The sequence below is a fragment of the Melospiza georgiana genome, chromosome 13 (assembly GCF_028018845.1).
Source record: "Melospiza georgiana isolate bMelGeo1 chromosome 13, bMelGeo1.pri, whole genome shotgun sequence".
Taxonomy (NCBI): Eukaryota; Metazoa; Chordata; class Aves; order Passeriformes; family Passerellidae; genus Melospiza; species Melospiza georgiana.
The window spans coordinates 3,229,895-3,247,767 of NC_080442.1; the positions used below are offsets into that span (position 1 = coordinate 3,229,895).

At 51.8% G+C, this 17,873-nt stretch overlaps 1 protein-coding gene across 10 annotated transcripts in view; it reads left to right on the forward strand.

The window, feature by feature from the left end:
• NEO1 (neogenin 1) overlaps positions 1-12,969 on the forward strand; it is a 178,724-nt gene extending 165,755 nt beyond the window's left edge. For 7 of the 10 annotated variants that reach the window (XM_058033043.1, XM_058033044.1, XM_058033045.1 and 4 more), the window contains 8 exons: positions 2,111-2,179; positions 2,794-2,941; positions 4,673-4,911; positions 5,411-5,503; positions 7,289-7,447; positions 8,382-8,618; positions 9,187-9,323; positions 12,228-12,969. In XM_058033043.1, coding sequence (XP_057889026.1) covers positions 2,111-2,179; positions 2,794-2,941; positions 4,673-4,911; positions 5,411-5,503; positions 7,289-7,447; positions 8,382-8,618; positions 9,187-9,323; positions 12,228-12,311 — 1,166 coding nt within the window. In that variant the 3' untranslated portion in view covers positions 12,312-12,969. The remainder of the gene's footprint in view (positions 1-2,110; positions 2,180-2,793; positions 2,942-4,672; positions 4,912-5,410; positions 5,504-7,288; positions 7,448-8,381; positions 8,619-9,186; positions 9,324-12,227) is intronic. The other 3 variants (XM_058033051.1, XM_058033052.1, XM_058033053.1) reach the window with 2 other exon arrangements.
• The last annotated feature ends 4,904 nt before the right edge of the window (positions 12,970-17,873 follow it).

The following is a 17,873-nucleotide window of genomic DNA, read 5'->3' on the forward strand; positions in this document are numbered from 1 at the left end:
TTAATGTTTCCCTCTGAACTCAGCACAGCATTCTGTTTTTCCCCACCCTTTTTTGAGCACAGAGCTTGGTCAGAACTCAGGGCCTGTTGTTCTCAGGCTTCAGGTGCTTGCACTGACCTCATCCCAAAGCAAAGATTGAGGTCTCTGATTGAATAAACCCATCCTGAAGTCACCCACAGTTCAAATGTTCTGTCTGGGTATATTATAACAGGAGGTTCAGAGGCTGAATTAAAAACAATCCCAGCAAATGCTCTCTTGAACTGCTCCTTAAAACAGGTCCCACTGCCTAAGAGCTGGGGCTCCCTGGAATGCATTTAAAGGTTTAAACTCTTCATCTGTGGGTTTAGGAACTGGATCCTCAGAAGCACCTTGGCTGGGTACCTAAATTTCATCCTAAATTCATCAGGGAGGAGGATGTGGGTTCCATGAGGATCCCTGTGCATTCATCTGCTGTCCCTTGCTGGCCTCAGGGCAGTTTTCCCTTCTCCTTTCTGCTGTTATTCAGGACACTGAGCTGCACTGGCCAAGCACAGGTCCTTGCAGAGCTCACTGGAAGCATTCCTTGTGGATAATTCTCATTCTTCTCAGTTCATTTGTTGTTAATCTTGTTAATAGGCTCCACATGTTTTTTTTTATGGTGCTATTTTAACAAAGCACTGCACAGCACTGTCAGATATTTCCTGGAAGCCTCAATGCAGTATATTTTATATATCTCTCATTATATATCTGCATAGTTACTGCTACCAGCCACATTTATGGGCTGACATTCTGCTTCTTGAAGATACAACCAGGAAGATGGATGTGAACTGTGTGCCATCTCCTCTCCATCCCCTTTTCCACCTTCCCACCTGCTTTAGGGCTCCAGCTGCTACACTGGAAGTGCTCAGGGTGTCTGATTCCCTCCCTAAATATTGCTGCTTCTTCATGTCCCCCCTCTCCCCCAGCTTCTGTGCCTGGAGCAGCTCCTCAGCCCCAGGCTCAGGGATTCTGAGTCCCTCTGGGGGTTCCCACCTTTCCAGGGCAGGTTCAGTGCCCAGTCAGACACAAATACATCACACAAAAGCTGTGGGAGGTGCTGTGTCTGCTCCATCCTGGCAGCTCTCTGGGTCCTTCCCATGTCCCACTGTCTGTCCTGCAGTCCTTCCTCTCCCTCACTGCACACACAGAATGTTCTCCTTGTTCCCCTCCCCAGCTTTAGCCCCTGCCTGGTTTTGCCATTTGTCTTTATGTCAGGGACCAGTTCATAGGCTCTCACTTGAGCTTCAGTTTCCATTTGTTACACATCCTTTAACACTTCTTACTGCTTGATTAAAGGGGATTTTTAACAGAAAAAAAATCCTTCTCCTGACTGTTCTCCTCCACACTGCCTCACTTCTTGGAGGATTTTTTTTTTCTTCTTGTAGATCAGTGTGAAGATGTGTAAAATACTCTGGATTCCTGTAACCAAAGGAATATTTTTCTTTGCACCATTGCTGAATGTTTTCCCTACTCCAGTGTTTTTGTCATTAATTTTGCATTAGTGCATTTTGATATGGAAGGACCAGGTTTGGATGTAACTAATTTATTGTTCCCTTGGGTTTCATCAAAACCACTTTTGTGGTGTTTTGTTGTCACCTGTGCTGTGCAGGGGAGAACAGGGAGGAGCTGAAAGCAAGTTTTTATGGCTAGGCAGGACCTTAATATTACATTTACTGTGCTTGGGATCCTCCTTCATATCCAGTCTCCCCCAGCTGCTGGAATTGGGTGTTAGGAATAGACACCTGGATAATTCCTGTTTCAGGGTGATGAACTCTCAGTACAAGTGTGGCAAAACCATTTGCCTCAACATGTACCTGTGCCTTACTGCAAATGGGCTTTATTGTTGATTTTAAAGTGAAATTAGGAGAGGCTCTATTAGGAAAACAATAACTGGGAAACAATTGAAGAGCTCCTTTGGAGAAGTGGCTCTTTCCTCGGAGAAGCAGGTGCTGTGCAAAGCCAAATTTTGTTGTAGGGACAGAAAAGGAGGGAAAAAGCTGCTCCTGGGGGGCTTGGGGAGGTTCCAAAGAAGGACTCAGAGATGCTGAGTTGTGGCTGTGTGTGTAACATTCCTCTGTGTCCAACCTTGCAGCCTCAGGATCTGCTGGGAAGGGGAGCCGCCCCATGGACCTGGGCCCGGACTACAAACCCCCACTGGGAGGTGAGTGTGGGGCACAGCTGCTCCCTGGCCACACTTTGGGGCAGCCAGGGAATGTTCCAGAAGCAGTTCCAGAGCTGTTCCTGCTGCTGCTGAGCTCCCTTGGCATTTCCATGCCAGAGCTGCTCCCAGCATGGTGTGACACGGCTGCCAGGGTGGGACATCAGTTCAGTAGGGACAGATGGGGAGGGAAAGGCCTCCTGTGCTCCTTCTCCTGCTCAGTGCTGTGTGTTGGGATTTCCTGTCCTCAGGGGGTTGGATAAAGGGTTTCCTTTGGAGCCAAGTGACCCCTGGAGGCTCCTGGTCCAATTCCAGTGGCTCCAAGGGGAGTCTGTGGTGCTGCAGGGTTAGCAGGATGCCAGACTGACTCTGCTGAGAGTGAGGAGGTTTCTGTGATAACTGAGTAGGTTGCACTTCAATTGTGACAGACTCAGTAGGAAATGGATCTATAAATCAACTTCCAGATGAGCAATTGTACAGAAACAGTTGGTAAATGCAGAGAAACAAACATTGCTCAGGAGCTCCATCCCCTCCTGCTGATCTGCAGGATTCCAGGCATCTTTGGTGGGCACTGCTTGATTTCCTGTGTAATAAATGAGCCTTTTCTCCCCTCCCAGGCAGTAACAGTCCCCATGGCAGCCCCACATCCCCCCTGGACAGCAACATGCTGCTGGTGATCATCGTGTCCGTGGGCGTCATCACCATCGTCATCGTCGTCATCGTCGCCGTCTTCTGCACGCGCCGCACCACGTCCCACCAGAAAAAGTAACAGGGCTGGGGCTGCCTCACTGACTCTGGGGTTTAATTCTTCTTTTAGGGTTTATTCCCTTTAAATCCTGCTGCCTGCTGCTGGGCTGCTTTTCCTGGCAGTGTCCCAGAGTTCCAGTTCACACGCAAATCAGGGCAGTGCTTCCAGTGTGCCTGCACTTCCCCCTCCCTCCCTGAGGAGAAATTGTCCTTTGTGGTGTTTGTGAGGTCCCCAGGACGAGGTGGGAGATGAGAATCACTCAGAAGATTCTCACCATGTTCTCAGAAGGCTGAGTTACTATTTTATGATATGATATTATATTAAAAATGCTATACTAAACTATACTAAAGACAGAGAAAGGATACATCAGAAGATTTAACAAGAATGATAATGGAAAACTCGTGACTGACTCCTCAGAGTCTGACACAGCTGATGGTGATTGGTCATTAAGTCAAAACAATTCACATGGAACCAATGAAACATTCACCTGTTGGTAAACAATCTCCAGCCCACATTCCAAAGCAGCAAACACAGGAGAAGATAATTATTATTAATCAGATAATTATTGTTTTCGTTCTTCTCTGAGGCTTCTCAGCTCCGCAGGAGAAGAAATCCTGGCAAAGGGATTTTTCAGAAAATGCCACAGTGACAATCCTTCAGTTTCCAAAGTGGAGCCAATCCATGTGTTGGGAGCTGGGAGAGCTCAAGAGCTCAGGCAGCTCCTCCCTCTTGCATTGACATTATCCAGTTTTCAGTAGGAACACTGGAGGGGAATCTGAGTGTGCTGCTGGATTCCTTAGGACAGTGCTCCAAAATCCCAGTGTTTGTATCTGAGTGCTTCCCTCAGAGCAGCTGCATTAATGCTGCAGCACTGATGCTCCTGCAGGGTCTCTCTGTGTGTTCTTTCAAGGACCAGAGCTGTATTTGGAGTTTGAAAAGGATATGTTTTATGCAAACCAGATTTTTAGGAAGTGCTGAAAAGCCAGGGGACAGCATTGGAATATTCTCTTAATTAACAGAATTTCTGCAAACTTCATTCTTGGTAAGGAAGGCTGGGCTGCAGAGCCAGGGCTGCATTCCATGGATGTGCTTTGAGGTGTCACTGGGGCTTGTGTGCAAAATTCAAAGCTCCCTGCCCAGTGGGAAACTTGTGCCCAGCTGGATGCAGACCTGAGGGAAATCCCAGGGAAAGTTCTCCCTGGTGAGACCCCATCTTCAGTGTTGAGCCCAGCTCTGGCCCCTCAGTTTGGGAAGGATGTTGAGATCCTTGAGGGCCTCCAGAGGAGGCAACAAGGCTGGTGAGAGGCTGGGAACACAAACCCTGTGAGGAAGGTTTGAAGGAGCTGGGGATGCTCAGCCTGGAGAAGAGAAGGCTCAGAGGTGACCTCATTGCTCTCGACAGTTCCTGAAGGGAGGTTGTGCACAGGTGGGGTTGGTCTCTGACAGAACCAGAGGACACAGTCTCAAGCTACACCAGGGAAGGGATAGGTTGGATATTAGGAAGAAAATTTTGACAGAAAGAATAACAAAGTACTGGATTGCTCTTCCCAGGGAGGTGGTAGAATCACCATCTCTGGATGTGTTTAAAAATAGACTGGCCATGGCACTTGGTGCAATAGTCTAATTGAAGTGTCAGGGCACAGGTTGGACTGGATGATCTCAGAGGTCTCTCCCAACCTCATTTTTCTGTGTTTGTGTGAAAGTTGCCTTTTCCAAAAGTGAGAGCATCTCCTGTGCTCCCTCCCCAGGAAACGAGCTGCCTGCAAATCCGTGAACGGCTCCCACAAGTACAAGGGCAACTCCAAAGATGTCAAACCTCCAGACCTCTGGATCCACCACGAGAGGCTGGAGCTCAAACCCATTGATAAATCCCCAGATCCCAACCCCATCATGACAGACACCCCCATCCCTCGCAACTCCCAGGACATCACCCCGGTGGACAACTCCATGGACAGCAACATCCATCAAAGGAGGAATTCCTACAGAGGTGGGAGCCCAGGGGGGTGAGATGCATTTCCTGTGGCTGGTGATGTCACTTTATTGAGAGATGATGAAGTTCCTCTTCTCTGTTCTTATTTTCCAAGTAGTGAATTTGGTTTGTTCCTGGTTTCTGAGACTCTGGAAGGGTTGGATCATGTGTTTTAGTGAGGAAATGGAGCATCCAAGAGTTAGGTCATTACTTTGTCTTGGTGAATACTGATTAGTAATGGGAGGATCATCTCACTTGATATTAAAGCACTGGAGTTGTTTCTGACCTTTCAGCCCAGAGCTGAATCACTGCCAAAGGTTTGCACTGGGGCCTGGAGAGTTTCTCCAGTTCCCAAAATCCTCACCCTGCCCATCTTCTTCCCACATTGCAGCAAAGGAGGAGGGGCTGCTTTTGTCACTGGTGTTTCCAAGAGCTGCCTGGGAGCAGGACTAGAGGAGGATGTGGGAATGGTGGTTCAGGAGCTGGAGCAGAGCATAATGTGGCTGTTTCCCCTCAGGACACGAGTCAGAGGACAGCATGTCCACGCTGGCAGGAAGGAGGGGCATGAGGCCCAAGATGATGATGCCTTTTGATTCTCAGCCACCTCAGCGTAAGTGAACCCCCCATCCTGCTGGAGCCACTCCCTGCTCCCAGGAAACCCCATCAAGGGCAGCAGGGGCAGCTCAGGGGAGGCTCCTGAGCCCTCCTGGTGTGGGCAGAGTGAGACCACGTTAGAAGGGACTGGATGTGGCTGTACTGGGGTGAGGGCAGGAGCATGGCCAGATCTGTCTGTCCCTGTCTGGGCTCTCCAGGCACAGCCTGTGGCCTGGCTGCCTCTTGTAGTCATTCCCTTGGAGCTCTGCCAGTGTCCAGCTGCTCCACAGGAGCTGGAATCTGTCAGGTTCCCCACTGTTGGTTTTCCCCTCCCAGCCCAAGCAGTCACCATCCCCTTTATCTCTGCACTTGCTGCTCTCAGAGCCTTCTCTGACTTTACTCTGAGCTCCTTGAGACCTCTTTGCCCTGGGATCCTTCTCTGATACCAAAATTACCATTATTACAAAATATTTTTGGAATTAAACAATATATCTAGAGTTTTCAAATGACTCCAAGATGGAAAGGGACTTGGCTGAACCTCTGAACAGCCAGACTGAAACCCTGTGTGAGAACCCCAGTGAGAAGCTCAGGAGTTACTGTGCAGGGGCAGAACTGGGAGGTAAAATCACACCAAGCTCACCCAGGCTGAGCTTTAGACTTCCCTGAGCTCTGTGATCATGTTCCACCTGTAGCCAGGTGGCTGCTGCCACAATCTCTCCATTTTATAGAATTATTTCAGAGTAGTTCATTACATCTCCACTTTCTTTTACTTGAATTAAAAATTGAGCTGAACACTTGGTGTTCTTGATCTCTGCCTACTTTTTCAAGTGTCCTGATGACCTGATTGCTCAGTTTGTCAATCTTCTTGTTCTGTGACATTTTTCCAAGAGCAGCATGTGGTTTGCTGGTTGTACACTAAGCAGTGTGGTCCCCTTGTTGTCTCCCAGCTCTCCATGAGTGAGGAGGGAGCAGAGGATGCAGTTTGACACTAAATTCCTTGGAGCTGGTCTGTGTCACACATGGCTGTGTGACAGGTGCCCATCCCATGCCAGGCTCTGCTCCTGCCTTGCCTGGGGGCACAGAGCAGCCCAGGCCCTGCTGGAGCTTGGCTTTGAGACTTGGCCTCTCCATGCTGTTTGTGAGAGCTCCAGGGGCCTCCTGCCACAGGCTCTGCTTTGTGGGACTGGAACATCCACTGTGGGGTCTGAGGTGCCCCCCTGGCACATGAGGCCCTTTCTCAGTGAGCCCCACCAGAACCATTCCATGTCCAGCTCTGGGCCTCACAACCTTCCATGGCTTTCTTCCACCCACTGGAGAGTTCAGATGGAGTTATTAATTACCTCCTAAGTACTGAATTATGATAATTCACTGTGCCATTTTGGTCTAATTTGCAGTCATGGTGTGTACCTAGTGACTTCCTTCTTTGCCTCCTGCAGTACAGAAATGCTGGGAAGCAAAGGGCTGTTTATTGTTTACCACACCTCATTCCATGGTATATCAATAGTGGATAATGTATCAGTGTGGATAACAGATCTGTATTCTCTTTATTCTTCTTCTGAACTTTTCCTTGGAGTCAAGCAGTGCATTAAGAGCTGGTGGCAGTTTCTGGAGCTGTAATTGGGTGGTTTTTTTGTCCTAAGCACGTTTGAGGTGTGATGACCCAGGGGTTGATTCTGGGTTATCAATCAGCTGAGGGTCTGGCTCCCTGCTGGAGGAGGGAGCAGGGAGGGGAGCCCTCAGGAGCCTGTCCTCTGTGTGTGTGTGTGTGTTAAGTGTTTCTCTGTCTTGTGTTCATCCACAGCTGTGATTAGTGCTCATCCCATCCATTCCCTCGACCCCCCTCACCACCATTTCCACTCCGGCAGCCTCGCCTCTCCAACCCGCAGCTTCCTGCAGCACCAGCTCAGCCCGTGGCCCCTGGGCTCTGCCATGTCCCATTCGGACAGGGCCGACTCCACAGGTGAGACACCAAGCCTGAGGGAGCTGCTGCTCTGGGCAGCAGCCAGGGAAACACCTGGAAACCCCAGCCTGGAGCTGGGCCAGTCTCCTCTGGGGGTTCTGGCAGGATGGGCTGGGCTTGCCTGGGTAGGTCAGGTATTGATCCTTGACATCCGTGGTGGTGTCCTTGGAAAAGGGGGTTCATGTTTTACACACAGCTCCAAACAAGGATTCCTCCTGCCCTGGAGTCTGAAACATCAGATTAACTCTGAGCTGCTTCATGGGGTAACTTTTCCCCTAAATAACACAATTGGAAACCAGCAGGGAACGAAAGTCCAGGCTTGGCTATGGAGAATGGGACACACAGAGAATGGGGGTGATTTCCATGCAGCACTTCCAGGCTTGATCAAAATCATATGCAGTAGTTTTAGAGAGCACTGAAGTCTGCAGTGCTCTGGAAAATCCCAAAGCAATGGTGCTGCTAAATGTGCACATGGGTAACACACTGGGATGAAGCAAACTCTGAGCTTCTCTACTTTAAGGTCACCATTTGAAGGTATCACAGCCAAAAGTTGTTTCCTTATGAAAACAGTTCCTGAGGCTGCAAGGTTCCATTCCAGCCCAAACCATTCCATGAGTCTCAGTAAATGGATTTCAAGTGTGGCTCCTCTGTGACCACCCCAGTGCTGTGAAGAGTTCCTAGTTAAAAATGCCAGTATTTTGGTCCTCTGGGGTAAAAGGAGGCTGCAGATTCGTGTTCCGTGCTGTTTGTCCGAGGACTGGAACAAGGAGCTCTTCCAGTGCCAAAGCGTGAGAGGTGGAATCGCTCAGCTCCTTTAGCTGCCGTTCAGCCGATGGTCACTCGGAGCGGGCCAGGGGCTCACAGCCGGAGGAGCAGTGTCCCCGTGAGCCCGGGGAGCGGCAGTGACCCCTGCTGTCGCTGTGTGTCCCTGCAGAGTCCGTCCGGAACACGCCCAGCACGGACACGATGCCGGCGGGCTCGGCCGTGCCCAGCGCGGAGCTGGCGGAGCCCGAGGGGCCGTTCCTGCCCGCCGAGGAGGAGCCGCAGGGCCCCCCCACGGCCCACGTGCGCCCCTCGCACCCCCTCAAGAGCTTCGCCGTGCCCGCCGTGCCCAACGCCGGGGGCCCCTTCGACCCTGCCCTGCCCAGCACCCCCCTGCTGAGCCAGCAAGGTGAGGCCACACACTGGGGAACGAAGGGAACAAAGGGAGGTGGGGTTGGGCATCACAGGAAATATGGCACAGGCTGGGGTGAGTTTTGTTGGGGTCATTTTCTGTAGGTAGATAAGGAAATTCAAATCCAACACGCCATAATTGAACCCTTCCTTTTCTCCTGATAGAATCCTGTTCCTTCAGGGAACAGGAAATATATTTTCAAGGGGGCACCGGCATTGTGCCAGAGTCAAACCATGACATATCCCAGACTGCCGTGGGTTCAAAGGGAGCTTTAAATCCCATCCAGTGCCACCCCCTGCCATGGGCAGGGACACCTTCCACTGTCCCAGGCTGCTCCAAGCTCTGGCCTTGGGCACTGCCAGGGATGCAGGGGCAGCCAGAGCTGCTCTGGGCACCCTGTGCCAGGGCCTGCCCATCCTGCCAGGGAATAAATCCTAATTCCCACTATCCCATCCATGCCTGGCAGTGGGAGCCATTCCCTGTGTCCTTCCTGTGCTCCTCCCGGGAGCTCCCTGGGCAGGCACAGAGGCAGTGCCCGTGCCTGACGTGTGCCCCCTCTCTGCAGCCCCCGGGCACCCCCTGCACGCGGTGAAGACGGCGTCCATCGGCACCCTGGGCAGGACCCGGCCGCCCATGCCCGTGGTGGTGCCCAGCGCCCCCGAGGTGCAGGAGACCACGCGCATGCTGGAGGACTCGGAGAGCGTAGGTACCCCTGCCAGGCTGGCAGGGCTCACCCGGGGCTCTGTGGGTACCTGCATGGGCACAGGGGCACAGGGGCTTGGCACTGCCACAGCTCCTATGCCAGGAATCCGCATGGAAAATGGGGGCAGACAGGGAGGGTCCTGCTGAGTCCTGCAGCTGCAGCTTCCCCAGCCCTGCAGGGCACTCCCAGTGCCATCCCCAGCACTGCAGGGCACTCCCAGTGCCATCCCTGAGCATTCCCAGTGCCATCCCCAGCGCTGCAGGGCACTCCCAGTGCCATCCCTGAGCTCTGCAGGGCATTCCCTGAGCATTCCCAGTGCCATCCCTGAGCTCTGCAGGGCATTCCCAGTGCCATCCCTGAGCTCTGCAGGGCATTCCCTGAACATTCCCAGTGCCATCCCCAGCACTGCAGGGCACTCCCAGTGCCTTCCCTGAGCATTCCCAGTGCCATCCCTGAGCATTCCCAGTGCCATCCCCAGCCCTGCAGGGCACTCCCAGTGCCATCCCTGAGCTCTGCAGAGCATTCCCAGTGCCACTGAATATTCCCAGTGCCATCCCCAGCTCTGCAGGCATTCCCAGTGCCATCCCTGAGCATTCCCAGTGCCATCCCCAGCTCTGCAGGCATTCCCAGTGCCATCCCTGAGCATTCCCAGTGCCATCCCCAGCACTGCAGGGCATTCCCAGTGCCATCCCTGAGCTCTGCAGAGCATTCCCAGTGCCATCCCTGAGCATTCCCAGTGCCATCCCCAGCTCTGCAGGACACTCCCAGTGCCATCCCTGAGCTCTGCAGGGCATTCCCAGTGCCACTGAATATTCCCAGTGCCATCCCCAGCACTGCAGGGCACTCCCAGTGCCATCCCTAAGCTCTGCAGGGCATTCCCTGAGCATTCCCAGTGCCATCCCCAGCACTGCAGGGCACTCCCAGTGCCATCCCTGAGCTCTGCAGAGCATTCCCAGTGCCATTCCCTGAGCATTCCCAGTGCCATTGCAGACAGAACATTTGACATTAATGTCAGAGTGTTCCAAGCCATCCATCATCCCAAAAATATTTGTAAATTATCACAGGAGAGTTTCCTGACTTTTGGGAAGGGTGCAGCCTTGTTGGGCAGCTTTGGAAGCAGCTTTTAAGGAATGTTTTGGGTGTGAGGCACTGGAAGAGCTGTTTTCCTCTCAAATTGCAAGCCAAGGAGCTGCTGCTGTGGCCATTGTGTCACCTGTTAATACAGAAATATTCACTGCTGCATCACTGCTGCAGGAAATGCTCATTTGGAATTTTTTTTTTCCTCATTGTCCTTTTGTCACGTTTTTTACTCTCCTGATTTTATTTGTCTATGTCCTGATCTGGAAACTTGATCTTGGTGCCCTTTTGAGCTTCTGTCACTCCTGCTTTATTAATTTTGTTTGGTCAGTACCAAACCCATACTCCACAACTAATTTGTAATATTTAAATAGAGCCATTAATACTTTTTTTCATTAATGTATTAGTGCAAGGTAGAGTCAGCACAAAAAAAAACCCAGATTAAATTAAATTACCGGTTCAACTATGAGTCTTGAAATGTAAATTACAGGTTGAACTGTGAGGTTCAGGGCTGGGTAGTGATTTGAATTAATTCTGGAGTTTTGGGAGAAGCTGTAGGAAGGATTTTAAGGAAGGAGTTTAAGGCAGGAGTTTAAGGCAGGAGTTCACTCCCAGCTGCTGCTCTTTGTCCCAGTCAGGAGCTGGCAGATGCTGTGCTGGGCAGAGGGCTGGGATGACTTTGCTGCACAAGGCAGAGGTTTGGTAAAGTGCAAGTTCTTGGCTGTTGGAATGGAGGAGGAGATTTGTGTGTGAGAACAGGACAGGGCTGGAAACTGCTCAGAACTTGGTCAGGAGGGGTTTGGAGATGAGCCAGGCCATGGTCTGCCCACAGTGGTGACAGAAATGGGACAGCTGAGCCTAAAAATGTGTGGGTTTAGCAGCTATCCTGATCCCAAACAGCCTTGGTGAAGTATTCCTTGGACCTTTTTTCCTGGAGCATAGCTTTAGTCATCCACAGTAATGTCTGATCTGCTAAAATGAAATGATAATTTAGCCCAAATTGACCAAATGCAGTGACAGGGATGGTCTTGGGGTCATTTGCAAGCTGATGTCTGATGGTACCGTTGGGATAATTAACATGTAGCTCTAAGTCATTGCTCCTTTGTAATACATGGATTGATCCATGAATTTAATAGTTCTGGTCCTAAGACCTGCATTTGACAATCAGAGGGGTTTGGTCTATGTTGTGATCAGTGCAACTGCTGTTTCTATTTTCAGGAAAATGGAAGTTTAATTTCCAGCAAAAGCAGGTTTCTTTCCATTCCTTTGTGCTGCCTTTCCCTAGCACCACTTCTGCAATTTCTGCTGATTCTGCCAACAAATTCAAGTGCAGGAGCAGCAGGCAGTGACAGACCCTCAGTGCATGGGGGTGATCCCAGGGCACCTTCAGAGTCAAGCAGCTCTTCACAGTTGTATTTCTGTCTATTTTCTGTCTATTTACCTGTCCATGAATTTATTTCCACAATGCACCGTGTAAAAGGTGCACAGGACCTTTCCCTAAGCTGCGAAGATCCTTCTCAATTTCCTGCTTTTGTTCAAAGGCAGGGATTGAGGCAGGGAAACAGGGCTTGGCCAGCGGAGCTCTGAACCACAACTTGGAAAGAGAGCTCAGCTCCCCTCCCTTGGCAGGAGCTGAGCTTTTCCAACCCTGCCAGCCTGGGATTCACAGGGAAAGAGCTCCCAGCCCAGAGTGCACCTTGTTCCCACCTTGGCATGGATAAACCCCCTTGAGCTGCTGGCTGAGCTGGGCTCGGGGCTGCCCCAGGAGTGCCCTTTGGTGGCTCCTGGCCAGCCCCAGCCCTGTGTGAGTGCCCCTGTCCCTGCAGAGCTACGAGCCCGACGAGCTGACCAAAGAGATGGCGCACCTGGAGGGACTCATGAAGGACCTGAACGCCATCACCACGGCGTGAGCGCCCCGGCCTCGGACTCTGCCCTGCCACAGCAGGATTGTACAGAGGAAACACTACAGGAAACAACGACAAAGAGAAAAAAAGAAGAAATCGACAAACCAGAAAGAGGGACAGCACATGAGAGCAATGGAGGGAGGAGGAGAGGAACCAGCCCCAGGTGACACCAGTGTCACCCCTTGTCCTGCAGGGAGCCACGTGGGGTTCCAGCAGCACCCAGCAGGATGGGCCACGCCAGGCTGGGATCCAGCAGGACAAAAGCAAAGCAAAGTGGACTCGCCATTAGTTTTATTCTGGTCAGGTTTTGTCTCAGTGGTGTGATTGCCCTGCCTTTTCAGTGTTGGACATTGGCATTTATGTACAATTTTATTTGTTGTTTTTATTTTATCTTTTTTTATAAAAAGGAAAAAAATATTGTAATAAAAAAAAAGGGAGAAACTGTTGTTTTCCACAGCCTAGGCTGAGGTTTGACTGCTTGTTCTATTGTGTATGAAAATTCATTGCCAGTGTGGGTTGTTCAGTTTTGTTTTTTATCCTGCGTATAATTACGTCCCCTTCTGGCAGTTAATCCATGGCCTTTTGGGATGCTGCACTGCTCTTTGTAAGCTTTTTTTATTATTTTTATATTATAATTATTAAAGGCCTGACTTTTCTCCTCTCATCACTGTGAGATTCCCGGTCTGTTTGAGTTGAGGTGTAATTGAGAGCCTTGTTTGTCGCTTTTTGTGCAGTTTCATATTTTCAGTGGGGGGAGAAGTAGCTGGGGAAGGGGAGGGGATCCTGGGGGGGGAGGGTTCATTCCTGTTGTTTTCCTGTCTTTTTCCAGCGACTGGGAAGACTGAAGAACAAGGAAACATCTTCAGCTGTACTGTGTGTCTGCTCCCTGGGCCAGGAAGAGGCTCCTTTAGGAACATTCAGAGAATTCCTCCTGGGAATTGGGCTTCTCCTGCCCAGGTGACCCTACAGGGAGCTTCTTTTGGCAGCTGTTTTGTTGTTGTTGGTTTAGAGATGGATCAGGAGCCTGCAGGGCTGGGGTTGAGCCCCCTGGGTTCAGAGAACTTGAGGATTTTCTCATTCCCAACAGCCCAGATCCTGCTGGAGAGCACTGGGTGGCCACAGGGTCCTGCAGGTGCTGTCCCAGGCCATCCCACAGGAGTCCTGCTCTGAAGGATTCCTCAGACACAAACCAAGGCAAAAATGTATTTTTTTACACTTTGGAAACCACGTAAAAATCAACCCAGTGTTGGTGACCCAGGTGCTGTTCCCAGAGCTGTCTGGAAAGGGAGGAGAGGGAACAGGGAGGGAAGAGGGGTTTTCCTTCTCTCTTGGTGTGCTTGCCTGGCTCTGTCCTTCTCTGCATTAATAAAAGGGCTGGAGTTCAGTAAAATGAGAAATAAAAAAGAGAGAAACCCCAGCCAGCTGCCAATGAACTCCTGTGCAATTTCACTTCTAGGATAAAAGGAATCCCAAACTTCCTGATGGTTCAGGGCTGGGATTTGGGAAGCTCAGGCCCCTCTGTGCCTCTGCCAGGAGATTTTCACTGAAGTGGCAAAAAGAACTTGGCTTCCTTTGCTTCCCTTTATCCCCTGAAGTGGAGCTGAAGCTGTCCCTGGGAGAAGGGAGAGCAGGGATTGAGGGTGGGGTCATTTCCTGCATTTATTTATTATTGAGGGAGGGGAGGGAATTAAATAAATGGTAGCACCATGGGCCACCTGGATAATTAATGTTTGGACTTTGAATCAGTACAATTCAGGGCAAAATAAGCTACAGAACATGTATTTAAAGAATAAAATCCACCCCCTGGCCTGAGAAAGGAGGGTGTGGATCTGTTCCTTTGCCTATTTTTTACCTATACCCAAAGAAATGCCATCCTACACACACAGTATTCCCAGCTGGGGGCCTTTGTGAATATTCCTTATGTAGAACACCATGAATGTTAATATTGTCATTGAATTTGGGGAGGGGGAATATTTTTAATGATAAAACAACTGTTCAAAGTTGGTTTTTTAAGGTTAAACTGAAAAAAAAAAAAGAAAAACATTTATTCAATTCAGTGTACAATCTGTATTGCACTTTTTCACATTTTAATGCTACGTTTTCTTACATATCCTGTGATTTTAACTTTGGAACATTGTGTATCCTTGTAGTGTCATAGTCCAGCTGTGCAGTGACAGCTTCCCTCAGACTTTTGGGGAAAAGGAACAAACCAAACCTGTACATTGTTTTATGATTCTCATGTAGAAGAATTTCAAGGACTGCTGTAGATGTCGACCTTTCTGTACAATTTTTTTGCTTTTCTGTAGTATTTGCTGTATCCTCTATGGCTTTTTTTAATAACTTCATGTTTATTATTTTGTATTGGGCATCCAATACACTTTTTTTAATCCAATCAACTCCTGTCCTGCTTGGAGAGTTTGTTTAATTATTGCTAGTGGGTTCAGTGACCAGGTTTGGGGTTTTACTTGCCCTTTTTCTCCTTGCTGTGGGTTGTGAAGAAAGAGGAGAATTGTTCTCCCTTTAGGCTTTGTGCAGCCACTGAACTTGGAGCATTTCAAAGCTCCACATTAAAAATATCACCTTTTAATTAGCAAGCAGAGAAGGAAGGGGTTCAAATCCGTGCAAGTACAAATAATAGCCTTAATAAACTGGGAAATAATGGAAAAATAACACCATAACCATGGGATATTGCACTTGCTGATTCTGCATTGTGAAGTGCAGGAATTGATGTCCTTGTTGCCACCCCCATGCTGATGTGCATCAGCCCAGAGCCAGCAGCCACTGCCTGGGTCACTCCTGTCCCCTCCCTGTCACTCCTGTCCCCTCTGGTCACTCCTTCATTGCCCTCCCAGCTGGGCAGGGAGCCTGGAATTGCCCCGGAGGGATGGTCAGGGGCAGCTCAGCCCTGTCAGAGCTGGTGGGGGCAGGGGAGAACCAGGGGAGCGTTTCTGTGTCCAGGGAGAGCAGGAGGGGCAGGAGCTGAGCTTTGCCAACCCTGCCCAGGCTGGGATTGGCATCACTGAGCTGGGAAAAGCTCCCAGACCACAGAATCCACTCTGTGCCCAAACCCCACCTTGTCCCCAGCCCAGAGCACTGAGTGCCACCTCCAGGCATTCCTGGGACACCTCCAGGGATGGGGACTCCAAACCTCCCTGTGCAGCCCCTTCCAATGTCTGACAACCCTTTCCATGGAGAAATTCCTCCTGATGTCCAACCCTTCCTTGGGAAGGAACAATTCCTTCCCAATATCCCATCCACCCCTGCCCTCTGGCAGTGGGAGCCATTCCCTGTGTCCTGTCCCTCCATGCCTTGTCCCCAGTCCCTCTCCAGCTCTCCTGGAGCCCCTTCAGGACTCTGAGTTGTCCCTGGAGCCTTCTCTTGTCCAGGTGAGCGCCCCCAGCTCTCCCAGGCTGTTCTGTGAGACCAGGGCAGGTTTCCAGCAAGTCACACACCTGCCCCATGAGCCTCCCTGGCTGAACCTGAGGCCGTTCCCTCTGCTCCCGTCCCTGTCCCCTGGAGCACAGTCCGACCTGGGGCTGTCCCCTCCTGTCAGGGAGTCCCACAGAGCCACAAGGCCCCCCCCGAGCCTCCTTTTCTCCAGCTGAGTCCCCCCAGCCCCGCGCTCCAGGTTCCCTGAGGAGCCCTGGCTGTGCCCTGTGCCCGGGGCGGTGCCAGGGCGGCCCTGCAGGCACAGGGTGCCAGCGCAGCCCGGGGACAGCAGGTGGCAGCGGTGCCTCGCTGCTCAGCAGCCGCAGCGCTCGCACGGCCCGAGCTGAGCTCCGGGACGGACCAGGGAGCCCCCAGGGCTGCTGCTGCTCCTCGGGGCAATCACGGTGTAAATCCCAGATTGTCCAGGGGAGCTTTGGCTTCCCACCCACAACAGGGGTCGGAAGAGCCCTCCTGGAGCTCCTTCAGGCCCTGCAGGGGCTCTGAGCTCTCCCTGGAGCCTTCTCCTGTCCAGGTGAGCCCCCCCAGCTCTCCCAGCCTGGTTTCCAGCACACCTGCCCCCCCTGGGACTCTTGAAAGCCAAGCTTGGAGCTGCACTGTGGCTCTCCAGAACATTCCAGACACAATCAAATCCCTGCCCCAGAGCAGCTGTGCCAGCTCTGCAGGGTGGTGGCACCCTGGAAGGGCAGGGGACAGACATTGCAGGAAACAGGCAGGACTAACAGGGCACAGCAAGTCTGGAGAGGGAAACCAACCCTTGGCAGCCACAGGAACGTGAGCATAAAGGAGTGGAGAACAGCCCCAGCCCCAGCTGCACACCTGCCTGGGGAAGGGACATGGAGAGCCAGAATGTCACAGGGGGCCAGGGACAAACAAATCCAGTGAGAACCCCACAGCTGCCCCCAGCAGCCAGCACCCACAAAAGGTGGGGTTCAGGTGGAGAGTCACCCCCAAACCCCTCAGTCCTACCTGGGCAGGCACAGGAGAATCTGCTGGTCCTTCCTGCTGCTTGCTGCAAGGAACTGGACTGGGAGAGGCCAAACTGGAACCTTCTTGTGCCCCACACTCCCAGGTGCTTCCCATCACCTCCATCCCAGGTGTTTCCAATCCCATCATCTCCATCCCAGGTGTTTCCCATCACCCCCATCCCAGGTGTTTCCAATCCCATCATCTCCATCTCAGGTGTTTCCAATCCCATCTCAGGTGTTTCCAATCCCATCATCTCCATCCCAGGTGTTTCCAATCCCATCTCAGGTGTCTCCCATCACCTCCATCCCAGGTGTTCCCCATCTCCAGCCCCAGCTCCAGGCCATTTCCCTGAGTCCCAGCCCAGCTGCTCCAGGCTGGGGCTGTCTCTGCCCACCCAGCTGGGCCTGGAGAGGGGCAGGGAGCAGTGGGGCATTAATGGGATGGGAGTGGACTGGGGACAGCCCTTCCCAGCCAAGGCTGCTCTGTGAGAAGCACTGGGATCTAACAAAACCCATCAGCAAAGAACAGCATGGGGATAAATGAGAAATGGATGCTCAGGGCTCCCAGAGGATATTCCAGAGTGCCCAAGGCTGGTGCCTGCCTGGTTTTGTACCACTTGAACCAAACCCTGTGATTTAGGAGACCGCTTTGCTGGAGACAGGGAAGAAAGAAAGGTGTGGGTTGTGCCACGAGTGTCTCCAGGATGGATCTGTGGGGTGGAGCTTTCATGGCAGCGCTGATTAAAGCCACACCTTCAGCAGCCTTGTGGGGCTGAGTGTGACTGTCCTCAGTGCCACAGGCTCCCCAGGAGCACCGGGACGTGCACACGAGCTGTCCTGGCGCTCCAATCTCTGTCACAAGAGGGCTGTGAGGCAGCAGGGGGAGGCGAACAATCCCTCGGGACTCGTTCCTGCCTGGCACTGCAGCGGTGGGCAGCTGAATCGGGCAGCACTGTGCCCTCATCCCGTGCCCTCCTTCCCTCCTGTGCTCAGGGAATCCACCACGGCTGCCCGGGGGGAAGCAGGAAAGCTGGCACAGGAGCAGCATCCTTCCTTCCCTGAGGGAGAAACCACACAGGTCCTGCTGGCTTTGCTCCAGCAGCGCTGGGATGTGCTGTGCGACACCCACGGAACTCCCCAGCTCCAAGGGCTG